This window comes from Phyllobates terribilis, unplaced genomic scaffold (assembly GCF_046119375.1).
Source record: "Phyllobates terribilis strain yellow unplaced genomic scaffold, ASM4611937v1 Scaffold_12__6_contigs__length_324123572, whole genome shotgun sequence".
NCBI classification, from domain to species: Eukaryota; Metazoa; Chordata; class Amphibia; order Anura; family Dendrobatidae; genus Phyllobates; species Phyllobates terribilis.
The window spans coordinates 131745800-131765186 of NW_027362772.1; the positions used below are offsets into that span (position 1 = coordinate 131745800).

Genomic DNA, 19387 nt, shown 5'->3' on the forward strand with positions numbered 1-19387 from the left:
TGAGTCTGCAGGTTCAGCGCCTCCCTATATTTTGTATTTGTGTGTTATTAGTCACAAACTTAGACTTCCACTACTATTTCTATGTTCTTTAGTGCCAGAGTTGCACACCACACTCTTATTTAGGCCTTTCTATCCCTATGTGTAATGATGAGCTGTGTGTCATGTAAAGCCCTAAAATTCCTGATATCCTTGCCCACATCTTTATAGTCTCTGTGATAAAATTAACCCATGTATATTAATACAAATATTCAAGGATATAGTGAAAAATAGTTCACTTCATGATTTATTAAGATATCTGCAAAATATTCTGTACAGTACACAGTGCTTGAAAAATACCTCAAATAGTAAATATATAATAACTTTCACATAAACAATCTTATAGGGATCAGGCATATATCCATGACTGAGGAAAATAGACTATACACATGATACACATCTGGAGGTGACCAGTAAGTCCTTGGTGGTTATTTTTTCATATTATCTACCAGAAAAAAAGAAAGGAAGAACTAGAAGAAAAGGAATGAAACAAGCAAATTACAAAACAAACTAATATTTAGACATTTTACATCTGTTTCATTTTTCCTTTGTTTACCATCTATCTCTGTTATTTCACAATACCAGCCAACTTTGCCCAGATCAAGATCCCCAAATATGGGTTTCCACATAAAGAATTAAAAAATATTTTCTTATTTTTATTTTAAAGACCATCTTCTGGTGCCACCAGTGCTCCTCTCCATGCCCATTGAGATTGAGTGACAGTGGCCACCAGTAATCTAATTTCAAGTTGCTGCATCTTCCAATCACTGTTGCCTACAGTGATAAGACATTGCAACCAGATCTACACCAGGCTTGATGAAGACTGGAGGAGATCCCAACCAGGATATTTTTTATTCTCTGATTTCTTATCGCATTGGAACATTCTGGGGAAATGTTTTAATACCCCATAGGCACCTATATGACGCTTACATATAGCCCCTGTCATATAAATAACTGATATGATAGGATCTAGAAGTAATTCTTTATAAAACTGACCTAGCAGATTGGCGCATGCAGGTTCTGAAGGTACAAAGAAAGGATGCATGATGAAACCCTAGGATCGCTATATTGCTGGGCATAGGGTAAATAAAGATTTAGGATATTGATTCTTACCTTGATAAGGTTGTCCTCTTTCCAACAATGTTATGCGTTGGTTGCAGTATGTTAAAAAACAACAAACCATGCTACAGTATGCTCTCCTTCCCCGGGACCACCAGCAAGCCTCCATCACTGCTCCTGATATCTGGAATTATCTGTGGCCCTAACATCACATCGACAGCATGGCAGCCAATTGATCAGCTCAGCAATTCAGTTGATGTGACGTCAGCACCACAGTCAGTGTCAGACACTCAGAGAACCGGTGGAGACTCAGCGGTGGACCTGGGAAAGTTGAGTACAGTTCAGTTTGTTGTTTTTTTTTAGCAAACTGCAGTTGGGAAAAGAACATTGTCTGAAAGGGGACAACATCTTTAAGGTTGAACTCCAAATTGTCCTGGAGTGTGGGCCTGCCTATTTATTCACTAATCATTATATAAAAGTCTAGATAATTAAAAGTTGAACCCTAGGCTTCTCAAAGACTCCTCCAGTCAAAGTGCCACCAACCTAAAGTCTTATCTTAGTACTAAACAACACAGTACAATTTAAAGGACATAATATTGGATAGAAGGTAAACTATCAGGTTGTGGAATACAGTTTCCGTGACAAGAGAACAGAGGTAGAGATAGTGGATAGAACAATTATAAGTGAAATAAACCACTTACCCAAAATTATCCTTACAATTATCAGCCTGACTCATGAAAACATCCATTATCATACAAAATGATGACATCACTATGCATGTCTGTGACATCACCAGTACTTGTTTAATGTGATGAAGGATCATCATATCTTGCTTCAGTTCTTCTATACCTATTCTTCTTCTTCTTTATTCTATATCAATGCAAATGTTTTAGAAATGCTGAAACCTCTGATGGCCACATGACATTATCTTAAAGTTGGCCAAATCTGATCAGATGCTATCAGGGGTCGATATGGGTTCTGAAATAACAAGTTTAGCTATTAGGCTTTCACATTACTTCATGCTCCCCACCATGTGTTCAGATTGGTGTGGGTTACCTGAAGACCCGGGATTTACGGACTTTGTATGATTTTGACTTAACGTTTATATTCAAGTTGTTTGGACATTTTCTGTGTCAAAGAAAATAAGGAATTAAAAAAATAGCAGATACAATTGCCTGCCTACCTCCATTGTACAACATAGAAAAGATACGTGTATGAAACATATTTACAAATCGTTTCCTATCTGCACTTTTTAATTGATTTGTCAGCAATTTCCATGAGGTGATGTGTCTAATGTGTACGTTGTTGCTCTTTTGTCACCACTCCTCCTGCACCTAAACCATTATGTTATCAGAACCATAATTTCAATGAATTCTCCTTTACATGTTATAATAATTTTGCCAGTTTGTGGTGTGTGCTTTGAATATACATGGGCAAGTTCAAGTATCGCAGCATTCCTCCACATCTCTCTAATCAAGGTAAACATCATGAAGATCGAAGTGACCTCCTGATCCCATCAAGTATAGAGTAAGTAGATTGATCAGAAGATCCCAGTAACATGTTCCAGGACTTGTCTAGCCAATGTTCTCTTTTGTGTTTGAAGATTTCATCATCTGTAAATGTTTATTCCGGAGCTGAAGGCAGCCTTGGTCGAGGTTTGGCTTCTGCAGTTCCGTTGGTTAATGCATAAGGACATGCTTCTGTTCCGTTATTCCAAGACGTCGATCTGTTAATTGAATGTTTCCCTCCACCAATGTTTAGCAGGTTTTCACTGGTTGGATCTGCAACAATTAAGAGACACATTTTTACAATTTTTAGAGATCAAGATATTACATCAATTTAAAGAATAAAATAGGGGATTAGAAGGAGGAAAGATTTGTTGTCATGCAACCAAAGAGCTTAGATTGGTGGTCCAAAACTAACATTTATTTTAATTCTAAATGTCTATCCAATAAATGTAATAATCTAATTTATTTTCTAAATTACTTAAATTCCCAACCATTCCCTCTCTACTCTAGCTGCTTTATTTTTTTTACCTACTTCCTATTTGATGATGCTTCATTTGAGAACCCCCAGTGCATGCTGGGATACTCAAACAAGACGTCATCGGTAGGCTGAGGCTGCAGTCACTGCCGTAGCCGTTGCTCCCACCCTGAAATGAAGCATCATCAGTGACATCTGTTTTAGGGGCTTGGCTAGTCTCTACTCTACTGAGCATGCATCGGTTGTCGGATTTTGTCACTGTGCAATATTCTTCTCAGTGCACAGTGACAGTGCGCTCCCTTATTGGCTCTGATGAGAAGTGATGAGACAGCAAGAGAGTGCACTGTTAGTGTGCATTGTAAGGAGTTTACTTAGCATATAGGAAAAGCAGAGAGCAGCCCTGCCCCCATAATCATCTCTTTACAATGCACACTAACAGCACTTTCTTGGTCATCATTTCTCATAAGAGCCTACGAGTTAGTGCACTGTCACTGTGCATATTGAACAAGAGTCTACTCAGCATACACGGGAATTGACAACTGACACATACTCAGTAGAGAAGGGACTAGCCCAGCCCTGAAAGGGATGTCTCTGATGACGCCTTGTTTCAGGGAGGGGCAGAGGTTGCAACCGTGACCACAGCTTATGTCCCCTATTGACAACCCATTTGAGTATCCCAACATGCACTGGAAATTCTCAAACGCAGTGTAATCAAAGAGGAAGTAGGTAAAAAAAGTATCAAATAAAGGTGTTAGATAGCATAAGGAGGAAATGATAGGGACTTTTTTATTAAAGCGTATTAGAAAAGAGATTACATTATTACACTAAATAGACAGACATTTAAGATTTAAATAAATATTATTTTCAGACTAGCCCTTTAACTTGGTCTATTGCTCTGCATGTTTTTCTGCTAGCAAGAGGATGTACACGTATGGATTAGACACTGGAAATGTTACATGAAACCACTGCTGATAAGTGTGTGTTATGAAAGAAAAGGGGAAAGTTCCTTGGTGGATCATCTCTTACTGTATTCCAGGAATTTTTGTGTAACAATGCTGGGTACACCATCGATTAGAGGGCCTACAATCTACAAGAGATGTGAAAATGTTTTATTGCCAGGATCCCCACTCTTTCATAAATGACAGTGTATGCTGAATGTTCTGTACCTTGTAAAAAGACCTTTCTATATCTCAAGACACAACAGTTTCTTCCAATGTTTCTCAATTTTTTTCTGAGATGATTGGAAAAATGAACCGGTAGTTCCCAATGCAGAACATAGAAGTAGAAGATGTGCCCTTCATTATGTTAATGCCTGCATTCTAAGATGGCAGGACCAGGTTATATTGTTAGGAAAAAGTGGTGGTAGAGGGATCTCTCTTTGTGTCTAACCCAGGGATGTCAAACTTAAACACAACGAGGCCCAAAATGAAAAACTTGGACAAAGTCACGGGCCAACCAGTATACAGTATCATGGAACTCATATAGTCCTCCATACAGAATAATGAGCCTTACATAGTCCTCCATACAGAATAATGGGCCCCCATAGTCCTCCATACAAAATAATGGCCTCACATAGTCCTCCATACAGAATAATGGGCCCCACATAGTTCTCCATACAATATAATGGGCCTCACATAGTTCTCTATACAGTATAATGGGTCCCACATAGTCCCCCATACAGTATAATGGGCCTCACATAGTTCTCCATACAGTATAATGGGCCTCACATAGTCCTCCATACAGAAAAATGGCCCCACATAGGGATGGCAGTTCTGGTGTCGGGGGCCAAATATAAGCACTTGCGGGCCAGATTTGGCCCACGGGCCAGAGTTTTACATGTGTGCTCTAACCACTTAGATGCCGTGGTTGCGGCACAGCATTTAAGGGAGTTATCACCCAAGATCAGAGTTATCTCTGATCTCGGGTGTTGCAGTAAACTGTACATGTAGAAGGTACTTCCCAACATTGTTATACTTTGTTCTTTCATTTATCTACCAGCAAAGAAAAAGGTAGGACAACTAAAAATGCCGATCCAAACAAATTAAGACATTGTACATATACTATATGTATTTAAAAAATATTACCAAACTTTGGATACTGGCTTTTCTGATTTATTAATATTTGATTTTGTTGTTGGAAATCCTCTAATGTCTTATTATGAAATATTACATTTCTGCTTGATAATGTAAAATGTAACAACTTTTTACTTGTAGATGTTCCAGTATCTAGATATCACTCAGGAATTCTATTGATTCCTTCTCAGAATGTGTCCATTGATTGTGGGAAAAAGATGCGACTAGTGTGATGTTCAAGAGCATTAGCATGTGTGACCCCTGGCACTGTACACATTAGCTAGATAGTCCGAGATGGATCACACGCCAGCTGCTATAACAAGTATGTAACAGCAATATCTAGAAAAAGGAGCTTTCATAAAACTTATTTACAGTCGAAAATATTTGTTTTTTTTTGTGTAATCTAAAGAAGAAATGATATCTAATTGTAGCACAAGCACTTTAGAGAACATCACCACCTTTATAGCGCTCATTACAGATAAGCGAACCCAAATTGTAAAGTTCGGGATCCGTACTGGACGCCTTGTGTCTGGTGCTGAACTCCGAACACAGACTTCTTCTGAAAGTCCATTTTAGAGTTTGGAAGAGCCCCTACTACGACCTTTTTAAAACCATTTTACAGCACCAAATTTTGAGTCCCCATAGGCTTCTATGAATTCGGGTTCGGAGACAAGTAAGGGGCAAGTTCTGGTGTCTGAAATGAACTATGGACTACAGTTCGACCGAACCCGATGAACCTGAACATCCATGGATCCGTTCATCCCCAGTGCTCATTACTAAACATATCCCACAGTTTCAATCAATGTTGACAGCACTTTCCTTGTTTACACAGGGGGATGTGCTGCCGACCAACAATATTTTTTTAAGACCGCATAAGAACGAGTGTTTCGTCACTTGATCGCGTGTTTACACTAGGCGATGATCGAGACAGACATAAGAGTGTTTCGTCTACCAGTAATATTCCATGTAAATAGCCTTTAATTGTCAAATCGCCCCAGTTGTTCATATGATATACAGTTCAATCTCATATTACTTCCACCTTTCTCAGAAAAAAAAAAATATTTAACTTAAAAAAAAGGCTGAGGACATTTAGTCAAAGGTATTTATTTTTGTTTTTAGAACGAAATGTTCTTGACGTATCTGTTCTTTCCATATACAGGATTTGTTACGGCACACATTTGCTTACCTGCATTCTTTTTCTGAGAATTGACTTTGCAGTTTGTTTCCTCCTGAAGCCTTTTCTCAAACTTACGAACATCTTCTAAGGACATGCCTGCAAACATATTTAACATAGGATCTTTAAATGTAGACGTCTGGCATCAATCACATCCTTACATCCAGGAACACAAAAATAGGGTCTTATGTCTGAGATCATGCAGTAAACAGATGGATCAGTGAATGCCAAGTGATTCTCGCCATTGGCAAAACACATCAAGAGAAAACACCCGCATGGTAATTAAATAACTCTGGCCACACGCTGAGACTTCATCTGTTAATCTGGCCCCAAATCACCATATGTCTGAGTGCCAAACACTTATCAGGAAACAAAAAGATATTGATCACATTATTTACATGTCATTAGGACAAAACAGGGGAAAAGACTATACAATAGGTGCTGCCTTCACAAAGACAGAAGAGCAGCAAAGTCCCACCATCATACCGAAAAATCACTGCGTTAGCCCCCTTCAGACATCCATATAATACCGGTGCCGAAAAGAAACGGTACTGGAATCATCATTGTTTTGGATCAGTGTGTCATCATTATTTCATCAGTGTGCCATCAGTGTGCCATAACTGCTTTGGATCAGTGTGCCATCAGTGTGTCATCAGTGTGCCATCAGTGTGTTATCAGTGTGCCATCAGTATACCTTCAGTGTGCCATCAGTGTGCCATTACTGCTTTGGATCAGTGTGTCATCAGTGTGCCATCAGTGTGTTATCAGGGTGCCATCAGTGTACCATCAGTGTGCCATCAGTGTGTCATTAGTGTGCCATCAGTGTGCCATTAGTGCTTTGGATCAGTGTGAAATCAGTGTACCATCAGTGTGTCATTAGAGTGCCATCAGTGTGCCATTAGTGCTTTGGATCAGTGTACCATCAGTGTGCCATCAGTGTGTTATCAGTGTGCCATCAGCGTACCATCAGTGTGTCATCAGTGTGCCATCAGTGTGTTACCAGTGTGCCATAAGTGTACCATCAGTGTGCCATCAGTGTGTTATCAGTGTGCCATCAGTGTACCATCAGTGTGTCATCAGTGTGCCATCAGTGTGTTATCAGTGTGCCATCAGTGTACCATCAGTGTGTCATCAGTGTGTCATCAGTGTGCCATTAGTGCTTTGGATCAGTGTGTTATCAGTGTGCCATCAGTGTACCATCAGTGTGCAACTAGTGTGCCATCAGTGTGCCATTAGTGCTTTGGATCAGTGTGACATCAGTGTACCATCAGTGTGCCATCAGTGTGCCATTAGTGTACAATCAGTGTGTTATCAGTGTGTCATCAGTGTACCATTAGTGTACCATCAGTGTGCTATTAGTGCTTTGGATCAGTGTGCCATCAGTGTGTAATCAGTGTGTTATCAGTGTGCCATCAGTGTACCATCAGTGTGTCATCAGTGTGCCATCAGTGTGTTATCAGTGTGCCATCAGTGAACCATCAGTGTGTCATCAGTGTGCCATTAGTGCTTTGGATCAGTGTGTTATCAGTGTACCATCAGTGTGCAACTAGTGTGCCATCAGTGTGCCATTAGTGCTTTGGATCAGTGTGCCATCAGTGTACCATCAGTGTGCCATCAGTGTGCCATTAGTGTACAATCAGTGTGTTATCAGTGTATCATCAGTGTACCATTAGTGTAACATCAGTGTGCTATTAGTGCTTTGGATCAGTGTGCCATCAGTGTGTAATCAGTGAGCCATAAGTGTGCCATCAGTGTGCCATTAGTGTACCATCAGTGTGTCATTAGTGTGCCAATAGTGAACCATCAGTGTGCCATCAGTTTGTCATCAGTGTGCCATCAGTGTGTCATCAGTGTGCCATCAGTGTGTTATCAGTGTGCCATCAGTGTGCCATTAGTGTACCATCAGTGTGTCATTAGTGCTTTGGATCAGTGTGCCATCAGTGTGTAATCAGTGAGCCATCAGTGTGCCATCAGTGTGCCATTAGTGTACCATCAGTGTGCCATCAGTGTGCCATTAGTGTACCATCAGTGTGTTATCAGTGTGCCATCAGTGCACCATTAGTGTGCCATCAGTGTGTCATTAGTGTGCCAATAGTGAAACAACAGTGTGCCATCAGTGTGCCATTAGTGTACCATCAGTGTACCATCAGTGTGTTATCAGTGAGCCATCAGTGTGTCATCAGTGTGCCATTAGTGTACCATCAGTGTGGCATTAGTTTGTCATCAGTTAACCATTAGTGAACCATCTGTGTGTTATCAGTGAGCCATTAGTGTGTCATCAGTGTGGCATTAGTGTGTCATCAGTGTGGCATCAGTGTGCCATCAGTGTGGCCTTAGTGTACCATCAGTGTGCCATCAGTGTGTCATTGCTGTGCCAGTAGTGAGCCATCAGTGTGTTATCAGTGTGGCATTAGTGTGCCATCAGTGTGGCATTAGTGTGTCATCAGTGTGCCATCAATGTGCCATTAGTGTGCCATCAGTATGGCATTAGTGTGTTATCAGTGAGCCATCAGTTTGTCTTCAGTGTGCCATCAGTGTGCCGTCAGTGTACCATCGGTGTGCCATCAGTGTGCCATTAGTGCTTTGGATCAGTGTGCCATCAGTGTACCATCAGTGTGCCATTAGTGTGCCATCAGTGTGCCATTAGTGCTTTGGATCAGTGTGCCATCAGTGTGGTATCAGTGTGCCATCAGTGTAACATCAGTGTGCCATTAGTGTGCCATCAGTGTGCCATTAGTGTACCATCAGTGTGCCAACAGTGTGTTATCAGTGTGCCATCAGTGTACCATTAGTGTACCATCAGTGTGCCATTAGTGCTTTGGATCAGTGTGCCATCAGTGTGTAATCAGTGAGCCATCAGTGTGCCATCAATGTGCCATTAGTGTACCATCAGTGTGTCATTAGTGTGCCAATAGTAAACCGTCAGTGTGCCATCAGTGTCATCAGTGTGCCATCAGTGTGTCATCAGTGTGTCATCAGTGTACCATCAGTGTGCCATCAGTGTGCCATTACTGTACCATCAGTGTGCCATCAGTGTGCCATCAGTGTGTCATCAGTGTGCCATCAGTGTGTTATCAGTGAGCCATCAGTGTGTCATCAGTGTGGCATTAGTGTGTCATCAGTATGGCATCATGGTACCATCAGTGTGGCATTAGTGTACCATCAGTGTGGCATTAGTGTGTCATCAGTTAACCATTAGTGAACCATCTGTGTGTTATCAGTGAGCCATCAGTTTGTCATCAGTGTGCCATTAGTGTGCCATCAGTATGGCATTAGTGTGTTATCAGTGAGCCATCAGTTTGTCATCAGTGTGCCATCAGTGTGCCATTAGTGTACCATCAGTGTGTCATCAGTTAACCATTAGTGAACCATCAGTGTGTCATCAGTGTGTTATCAGTGAGCCATCAGTGTGTCATCAGTGTGGCATTAGTGTGTCATCAGTGTGCCATCAGTGTGGCATTAGTGTACCATCAGTGTGGCATTAGTGTACCATCAGTTTGACATCAGTGTGCCATTTGTGTACCATCAGTGTGTCATCAGTGTGCCATCAGTGTGTTATCAGTGTGCCATCAGTGTACCATCAGTGTGTAATCAGTGTGTCATCAGTGTGCCATTAGTGCTTTGGATCAGTGTGTTATCAGTGTGCCATCAGTGTACCATCAGTGTGCAACTAGTGTGCCATCAGTGTGCCAATAGTGCTTTGGATCAGTGTGCCATCAGTGTACCATCAGTGTGCCATCAGTGTGTCATTAGTGTACAATCAGTGTGTTATCAGTGTGTCATCAGTGTACCATTAGTGTACCATTAGTGTGCTATTAGTGCTTTGGATCAGTGTGCCATCAGTGTGTAATCAGTGTGTTATCAGTGTGCCATCAGTGTACCATCAGTGTGTCATCAGTGTGCCATCAGTGTGTTATCAGTGTGCCATCAGTGAACCATCAGTGTGTCATCAGTGTGCCATTAGTGCTTTGGATCAGTGTGTTATCAGTGTACCATCAGTGTGCCATTAGTGCTTTGGATCAGTGTGCCATCAGTGTACCATCAGTGTGCCATCAGTGTGCCATTAGTGTACAATCAGTGTGTTATCAGTGTATCATCAGTGTACCATTAGTGTACCATCAGTGTGCTATTAGTGCTCTGGATCAGTGTGCCATCAGTGTGTAATCAGTGAGCCATAAGTGTGCCATCAGTGTGCCATTAGTGTACCATCAGTGTGTCATTAGTGTGCCAATAGTGAACCATCAGTGTGCCATCAGTTTGTCATCAGTGTGCCATCAGTGTGTCATCAGTGTGCCATCAGTGTGTTATCAGTGTGCCATCAGTGTGCCATTAGTGTACCATCAGTGTGTCATTAGTGCTTTGGATCAGTGTGCCATCAGTGTGTAATCAGTGAGCCATCAGTGTGCCATCAGTGTGCCATTAGTGTACCATCAGTGTGCCATCAGTGTGCCATTAGTGTACCATCAGTGTGTCATCAGTGTGCCATCAGTGCACCATTAGTGTGCCATCAGTGTGTCATTAGTGTGCCAATAGTGAAACAACAGTGTGCCATCAGTGTGCCATTAGTGTACCATCAGTGTACCATCAGTGTGTTATCAGTGAGCCATCAGTGTGTCATCAGTGTGCCATTAGTGTACCATCAGTGTGGCATTAGTTTGTCATCAGTTAACCATTAGTGAACCATCTGTGTGTTATCAGTGAGCCATTAGTGTGTCATCAGTGTGGCATTAGTGTGTCATCAGTGTGGCATCAGTGTGCCATCAGTGTGGCCTTAGTGTACCATCAGTGTGCCATCAGTGTGTCATTGCTGTGCCAATAGTGAGCCATCAGTGTGTTATCAGTGTGGCATTAGTGTGCCATCAGTGTGCCATTAGTGCTTTGGATCAGTGTGCCATCAGTGTACCATCAGTGTGCCATCAGTGTGCCATTAGTGTACAATCAGTGTGTTATCAGTGTGTCATCAGTGTACCATTAGTGTACCATCAGTGTGCTATTAGTGCTTTGGATCAGTGTGCCATCAGTGTGTAATCAGTGTGTTATCAGTGTGCCATCAGTGTACCATCAGTGTGTCATCAGTGTGCCATCAGTGTGTTATCAGTGTGCCATCAGTGAACCATCAGTGTGTCATCAGTGTGCCATTAGTGCTTTGGATCAGTGTGTTATCAGTGTACCATCAGTGTGCAACTAGTGTGCCATCAGTGTGCCATTAGTGCTTTGGATCAGTGTGCCATCAGTGTACCATCAGTGTGCCATCAGTGTGCCATTAGTGTACAATCAGTGTGTTATCAGTGTATCATCAGTGTACCATTAGTGTACCATCAGTGTGCTATTAGTGCTTTGGATCAGTGTGCCATCAGTGTGTAATCAGTGAGCCATAAGTGTGCCATCAGTGTGCCATTAGTGTACCATCAGTGTGTCATTAGTGTGCCAATAGTGAACCATCAGTGTGCCATCAGTTTGTCATCAGTGTGCCATCAGTGTGTCATCAGTGTGCCATCAGTGTGTTATCAGTGTGCCATCAGTGTGCCATTAGTGTACCATCAGTGTGTCATTAGTGCTTTGGATCAGTGTGCCATCAGTGTGTAATCAGTGAGCCATCAGTGTGCCATTAGTGTACCATCAGTGTGCCATCAGTGTGCCATTAGTGTACCATCAGTGTGTCATCAGTGTGCCATCAGTGCACCATTAGTGTGCCATCAGTGTGTCATTAGTGTGCCAATAGTGAAACAACAGTGTGCCATCAGTGTGCCATTAGTGTACCATCAGTGTACCATCAATGTGTTATCAGTGAGCCATCAGTGTGTCATCAGTGTGCCATTAGTGTACCATCAGTGTGGCATTAGTTTGTCATCAGTTAACCATTAGTGAACCATCTGTGTGTTATCAGTGAGCCATTAGTGTGTCATCAGTGTGGCATTAGTGTGTCATCAGTGTGGCATCAGTGTGCCATCAGTGTGGCCTTAGTGTGCCATCAGTGTGTCATTGCTGTGCCAATAGTGAGCCATCAGTGTGTTATCAGTGTGGCATTAGTGTGCCATCAGTGTGGCATTAGTGTGTCATCAGTGTGCCATCAATGTGCCATTAGTGTGCCATCAGTATGGCATTAGTGTGTTATCAGTGAGCCATCAGTTTGTCATCAGTGTGCCATCAGTGTGCCGTCAGTGTACCATCGGTGTGCCATCAGTGTGCCATTAGTGCTTTGGATCAGTGTGCCATCAGTGTACCATCAGTGTGCCATTAGTGTGCCATCAGTGTGCCATTAGTGCTTTGGATCAGTGTGCCATCAGTGTGGTATCAGTGTGCCATCAGTGTACCATCAGTGTGCCATAAGTGTGCCATTAGTGTGCCATCAGTGTGCCATTAGTGTACCATCAGTGTGCCAACAGTGTGTTATCAGTGTGCCATCAGTGTACCATTAGTGTACCATCAGTGTGCCATTAGTGCTTTGGATCAGTGTGCCATCAGTGTGTAATCAGTGAGCCATCAGTGTGCCATCAATGTGCCATTAGTGTACCATCAGTGTGTCATTAGTGTGCCAATAGTAAACCGTCAGTGTGCCATCAGTGTGTCATCAGTGTGCCATCAGTGTGTCATCAGTGTGTCATCAGTGTACCATCAGTGTGCCATCAGTGTGCCATTACTGTACCATCAGTGTGCCATCAGTGTGCCATCAGTGTGTCATCAGTGTGCCATCAGTGTGTTATCAGTGTGCCATCAGTGTGTCATTAGTGCTTTGGATCAGTGTGCCATCAGTGTACCATTAGTGTACCATCAGTGTGTTATCAGTGAGCCATCAGTGTGCCATTAGTGTACCATCAGTGTGTCATTAGTGCTTTGGATCAGTGTGCCATCAGTGTACCATTATTGTACCATCAGTGTGTTATCAGTGAGCCATCAGTGTGTCATCAGTGTGGCATTAGTGTGTCATCAGTGTGGCATCATGGTACCATCAGTGTGGCATTAGTGTACCATCAGTGTGGCATTAGTGTGTCATCAGTTAACCATTAGTGAACCATCTGTGTGTTATCAGTGAGCCATCAGTTTGTCATCAGTGTGCCATTAGTGTGCCATCAGTATGGCATTAGTGTGTTATCAGTGAGCCATCAGTTTGTCATCAGTGTGCCATCAGTGTGCCATTAGTGTACCATCAGTGTGTCATCAGTTAACCATTAGTGAACCATCAGTGTGTCATCAGTGTGTTATCAGTGAGCCAGTGTGTCATCAGTGTGGCATTAGTGTGTCATCAGTGTGCCATCAGTGTGGCATTAGTGTACCATCAGTGTGGCATTAGTGTACCATCAGTGTGCCATCAGTGTGCCATTTGTGTACCATCAGTGTGCCATCAGTGTGTTATCAGTGAGCCATCAGTGTGTCATCAGTGTATTATCAGTGTGCTATCAGTGTGCCATTAGTGTGTCATCAGTGTGCCATCAGTGTACCATCAGTGTGCCATCAGTGTGCCATTAGTGTACCATCAGTGTGCCATCAGTGTGTCATCAGTGTGCCATCAGTGTGATATCAGTGTGTCATCAATGTGCCATCAGTGTGCCATTAGTGCTTTGGATCAGTGTGCCATCAGTGTGCCATTAGTGTACCATCAGTGTGCCATCAGTGTGTCATTAGTGTACCATCAGTGTACCATTAGTGCTTTGGATCAGTTTGCCATCAGTGTGCCATTAGTGTGCCAATAGTGAACCATCAGTGTGCCATCAGTGTGCCATTAGTGTACCATCAGTGTACCATTAGTGTACCATCAGTGTGTTATCAGTGAGCCATCAGTGTGTCATCAGTGTGCCATTAGTGTACCATCAGTGTGTCATCAGTTTGTTATCAGTGAGCCATCAGTGTGTCATCAGTGTGTTATCAGTGAGCCATCAGTGTGTCATCAGTGTGGCATTAGTGTGTCATCAGTCTGGCATCAGTGTCCCATCAGTGTGTCATCAGTGAGCCATCAGTGTGCCATTAGTGTGGCATTAGTGTACCATCAGTGTGGCATCAGTGTCCCATCAGTGTGGCATCAGTGTGTCATCAGTGTGCAATTAGTGTGGCATTAGTGTACCATCAGTGTGGCATCAGTGTGTTATCAGTGTGCCATCAGTGTGGCATTAGTGTACTATCAGTGTGGCATTAGTGTGTCATCAGTGTGTCATCAGTGTGCCATCAGTGTGTCATCAGTGTGTCATCAGTGTGTCATTAGTGTGCCATCAGTGTGTCATTAGTGTGGCATCAGTGTGTCATCAGTGTGGCATTAGTGTGTCATCAGTGTGGCATTAGTGTACCATCAGTGTGCCATCAGTGTGGCATTAGTGTGTCATCAGTGTGTCATCAGTGTGTTATCAGTGTGCCATCAGTGTACCATCAGTGTGCCATCAGTGTGTCATCAGTGTGTTATCAGTGTGCCATCAGTGTATTATCAGTGTGCCATCAGTGTGGCATTAGTGTGCCATCAGTGTGGCATTAGTGTACCATCAGTGTGCCATCAGTGTGGCATTAGTGTGTCATCAGTGTGTCATCAGTGTGTTATCAGTGTGGCATTAGTGTACCATCAGTGTGCCATCAGTGTGGCATTAGTGTGTCATCAGTGTGCCATCAGTATGTTATCAGTGTGTCATCAGTGTGCCATCAGTGTATTATCAGTGTGCCATCAGTGTGTCATCAGTGTGCCATCAATGAGCCATCAGTGTGTCATCAGTGTGCCATCAGTGTGGCATTAGTGTGTCATCAGTGTGCCATCAGTGTGTTATCAGTGTGTCATCAGTGTGCCATCAGTGTATTATCAGTGTGCCATCAGTGTGGCATTAGTGTGCCATCAGTGTGGCATTAGTGTACCATCAGTGTGCCATCAGTGTGGCATTATTGTGTCATCAGTGTGTTATCAGTGTGTCATCAGTGTGTTATCAGTGTGCCATCAGTGAACCATCAGTGTGCCATCAGTGTGTCATCAGTGTGTTATCAGTGTGCCATCAGTGTACCATCAGTGTGTCATTAGTGTGCCATCAGTGCTTTGGATCAGTGTGCCATCAGTGTGTCATAGAGCTCTTAGACCTGATGAGGCTGATATAGTGATGATTTTTAAAACCCATGTCAGAATGGCTGACCGGAGCATTTTATAAGTCTGCCAATTGCTGGAATAATATATACAGTTTGTATTATGAAATCTGGTGACAAATCCACCTTATAAGATATCAGTTCCAGATTTCGGAGCTAATTCTTGTCTCTAGAATCTACTTTTTTCACAATAAGGGCTCAATCAGACTTCAGTGATTTTTCATGTACCAAAAAAACTGACTGACTTTTACAAATGCGCTGGGGGGATTCATAAGTAGAGATGAGCGTTGTTCTACTCGAACTGTTCGCCAATCTCAAATTCGAGCTGTTTTGGGCGGTGTTCGAGCCGGTCGGCGAACACGAACAATTTGAGAAAAATTCGGCTGTTCGAGGTTATGTTCGATAACTGTTCGTGCACCAAAATCATAACTGGATTTTTTCTCAGTAATGATGAAAATTAATGTTAATACGCAGTTTGAGTGTACAGCGGGGCGGGGGGAGGGGCAGGGGATGGATCTCTGCAGGAACAATGAAGATCTCCATTTTTTTTTCTCTTTCCCGCATTTACAGTGGGGAGGTGCAATCTGTCAGCCTATCAGCAGCGCACACACGGAGCGAAGTGCTTTTTTTCACACAAGCAAGGGCATGTGTGATTGGCAGTGTATGTCACATGTCCTTGCCCTATAAGACCAAGCCATTTTCCCCGTCGCCACCATTTTCTCACTGCTGCAGCTGCGTGTTAGACGGCACCGCTGTTGCTGTGTGCGCTATACCTTGTTAATTTCAAGCCAATTTTCGCACAAATATACAGATAGCTTGGGAGTAGGGAATAGTTGTGATTGCAGTCCTTTTAAGGACTAGGTTTCAGCATTTCCTATGACTTTTATCAGGGAGGTCTGTGCTCTTAAATAGATAGATTGTGGGAGTAAAGACTAATTGTAATTGCAGTCCTTTTCAGGACTAGGTTACATGAGTTCCTATCAGTTTTTGCCAGGCAGGTCTGTGCCAGTGCTGTGCAAGTTTTTTTCACAGCATTTGGCTGAATCTAGCAAAGCTAATCCTTTTTGGCCTATTGCAGAGTGTGTTAGTCAGTGGAGTAGCCTATCTGTGTTGCAAGATATACCACCTGTGTATAGAATACCAATTTTTTTACTGCACCTAGTGAAGTAAAATCTTTTGGGCATAGCATCATTCTATTAGTCCATCTATACTGACCTCCATCAGGTTGCAAACTGAATATAATTTTTTTCTGCATCTAGCTCTGAAAAAATATTTGGGCTTCTAGCAGTTTGTGGGACTTGGTCTATTAGTCCATCTATACTGACCTCCATCAGGTTGCAAATTAAAAATAATTTTTTTCTTCATTTAGCTCTGAAAAAATATTTGGGCTTCTAGCAGTGTGTGGGACTTGTTCTATTAGTCCTTCTATACTGACCTCCAGCAGGTTGCAAATTGAATATAATTTTTTTCTGCATCTAGCTCTGAAAAAATATTTGGGCTTCTAGCGGTGTGTGGGACTTGGTCTATTAGTCCATCTATACTGACCTCCATCAGGTTGCAAATTAAAAATAATTTTTTTCTGCATCTAGCTCTGAAAAAATATTTGGGCTTCTAGCAGTGTGTGGGACTTGGTCTATTAGTCCATCTATACTGACCTCCATCAGGTTGCAAATTAAAAATAATTTTTTTCTTCATTTATCTCTGAAAAAATATTTGGGCTTCTAGCAGCGTGTGGGACTTGTTCTATTAGTCCATCTATACTGACCTCCATCAGGTTGCAAATTAAAAATAATTTTTTTCTGCATCTAGCTCTGAAAAAATATTTGGGCTTCTAGCAGTGTGTGGGACTTGGTCTATTAGTCCATCTATACTGACCTCCATCAGGTTGCAAATTAAAAATAATTTTTTTCTGCATCTAGCTCTGAAAAAATATTTGGGCTTCTAGCAGTGTGTGGGACTTGGTCTATTAGTCCATCTATACTGACCTCCATCAGGTTGCAAATTGAATAAAAAAAATTTCTGCATCTAGCTCTGAAAAAATATTTGGGCTTCTAGCGGTGTGTGGGACTTGGTCTATTAGTCCATCTATACTGACCTCCATCAGGTTGCAAATTAAAAATAATTTTTTTCTGCATCTAGCTCTGAAAAAATATTTGGGCTTCTAGCAGTGTGTGGGACTTGGTCTATTAGTCCATCTATACTGACCTCCATCAGGTTGCAAATTAAAAATAATTTTTTTCTTCATTTAGCTCTGAAAAAATATTTGGGCTTCTAGCAGTGTGTGGGACTTGTTCTATTAGTCCTTCTATACTGACGTCCAGCAGGTTGCAAATTGAATATAATTTTTTTCTGCATCTAGCTCTGAAAAAATATTTGGGCTTCTAGCGGTGTGTGGGACTTGGTCTATTAGTCCATCTATACTGACCTCCATCAGGTTGCAAATTAAAAATAATTTTTTTCTGCATCTAGCTCTGAAAAAATATTTGGGCTTCTAGCAGTGTGTGGGACTTGGTCTATTAGTCCATCTATACTGACCTCCATCAGGTTGCAAATTAAAAATAATTTTTTTCTTCATTTATCTCTGAAAAAATATTTGGGCTTCTAGCAGCGTGTGGGACTTGTTCTATTAGTCCATCTATACTGACCTCCATCAGGTTGCAAATTAAAAATAATTTTTTTCTGCATCTAGCTCTGAAAAAATATTTGGGCTTCTAGCAGTGTGTGGGACTTGGTCTATTAGTCCATCTATACTGACCTCCATCAGGTTGCAAATTAAAAATAATTTTTTTCTGCATCTAGCTCTGAAAAAATATTTGGGCTTCTAGCAGTGTGTGGGACTTGGTCTATTAGTCCATCTATACTGACCTCCATCAGGTTGCAAATTGAATAAAAAAAATTTCTGCATCTAGCTCTGAAAAAATATTTGGGCTTCTAGCGGTGTGTGGGACTTGGTCTATTAGTCCATCTATACTGACCTCCATCAGGTTGCAAATTAAAAATAATTTTTTTCTGCATCTAGCTCTGAAAAAATATTTGGGCTTCTAGCAGTGTGTGGGACTTGGTCTATTAGTCCATCTATACTGACCTCCATCAGGTTGCAAATTAAAAATAATTTTTTTCTTCATTTAGCTCTGAAAAAATATTTGGGCTTCTAGCAGTGTGTGGGACTTGTTCTATTAGTCCTTCTATACTGACGTCCAGCAGGTTGCAAATTGAATATAATTTTTTTCTGCATCTAGCTCTGAAAAAATATTTGGGCTTCTAGCGGTGTGTGGGACTTGGTCTATTAGTCCATCTATACTGACCTCCATCAGGTTGCAAATTAAAAATAATTTTCTTCTGCATCTAACCCAGCCAATAGTTTTGGCCTAATACCACAGTTTGGCCACTCAGCTCTGCTCGGTTACCATCCATTGTTTTTTTGTGCAAACAACTCCAGAGTTGTGAATTAGTTAACCACCAAAATGAGTGGAAAAAGGCCTGCTGCTGGTGGAAAGGGGAATAGGCGTGTTGGGAAGGGGAAAAAAGGTTGTGTCCGTGGGGTAGGTGCAGAAGAAAGACCATCTTCCAGCCAAACTAAAATGTCTACTTCTTTTAGCGGACAATGTGATAAGATCCCTTTCTTACGGCCACGCCAATCGCTACAAATTCCAGATGAGGCACAAAAACAGCAGGTGCTTCAACGGATATCAAGTGCTCCTTTAAGTGGGCTCTCCTCCACATCAACTTCAACATCACAAATACTCCAGTCCTCAAAGGTGTCACCCAAATCGCACTTGCTTCCTCACAGCTCCCAAATCTCCAGCTGCCCGTCTGAGTATGAGGTAGAACAGATGGTTGAGTCTGCAGAGCTGTTTACTCATACTATAGCCTGGGAATCAGAGGTCGACTCCAGCGCTTCTGTGAATCCAGACGAGGAAATGATCTGCACTGATGTCCAGAATCTTTATGAGTCGGATCCAGGACCAGACGCAGAAGGTTCTGACCATAATGTAGACCCTCATTCCCAAACTGT

The 19387-nt window shown here is 42.1% G+C and overlaps 1 protein-coding gene across 1 annotated transcript in view; it reads right to left on the reverse strand.

The window, feature by feature from the left end:
* Window positions 1-257: 257 nt before the first annotated feature.
* The window catches only part of LOC141172272 (cytoplasmic phosphatidylinositol transfer protein 1-like), a 199627-nt gene continuing 180497 nt past the window's right edge, over window positions 258-19387 (reverse strand). Inside the window, exons 9-10 of the mRNA XM_073656288.1 lie at window positions 6337-6423; window positions 258-2876 (exon numbers count right to left, since the gene is read on the reverse strand). Of these exons, the coding sequence (XP_073512389.1) occupies window positions 2719-2876; window positions 6337-6423 (245 nt within the window). The 3' untranslated portion in view covers window positions 258-2718. The remainder of the gene's footprint in view (window positions 2877-6336; window positions 6424-19387) is intronic.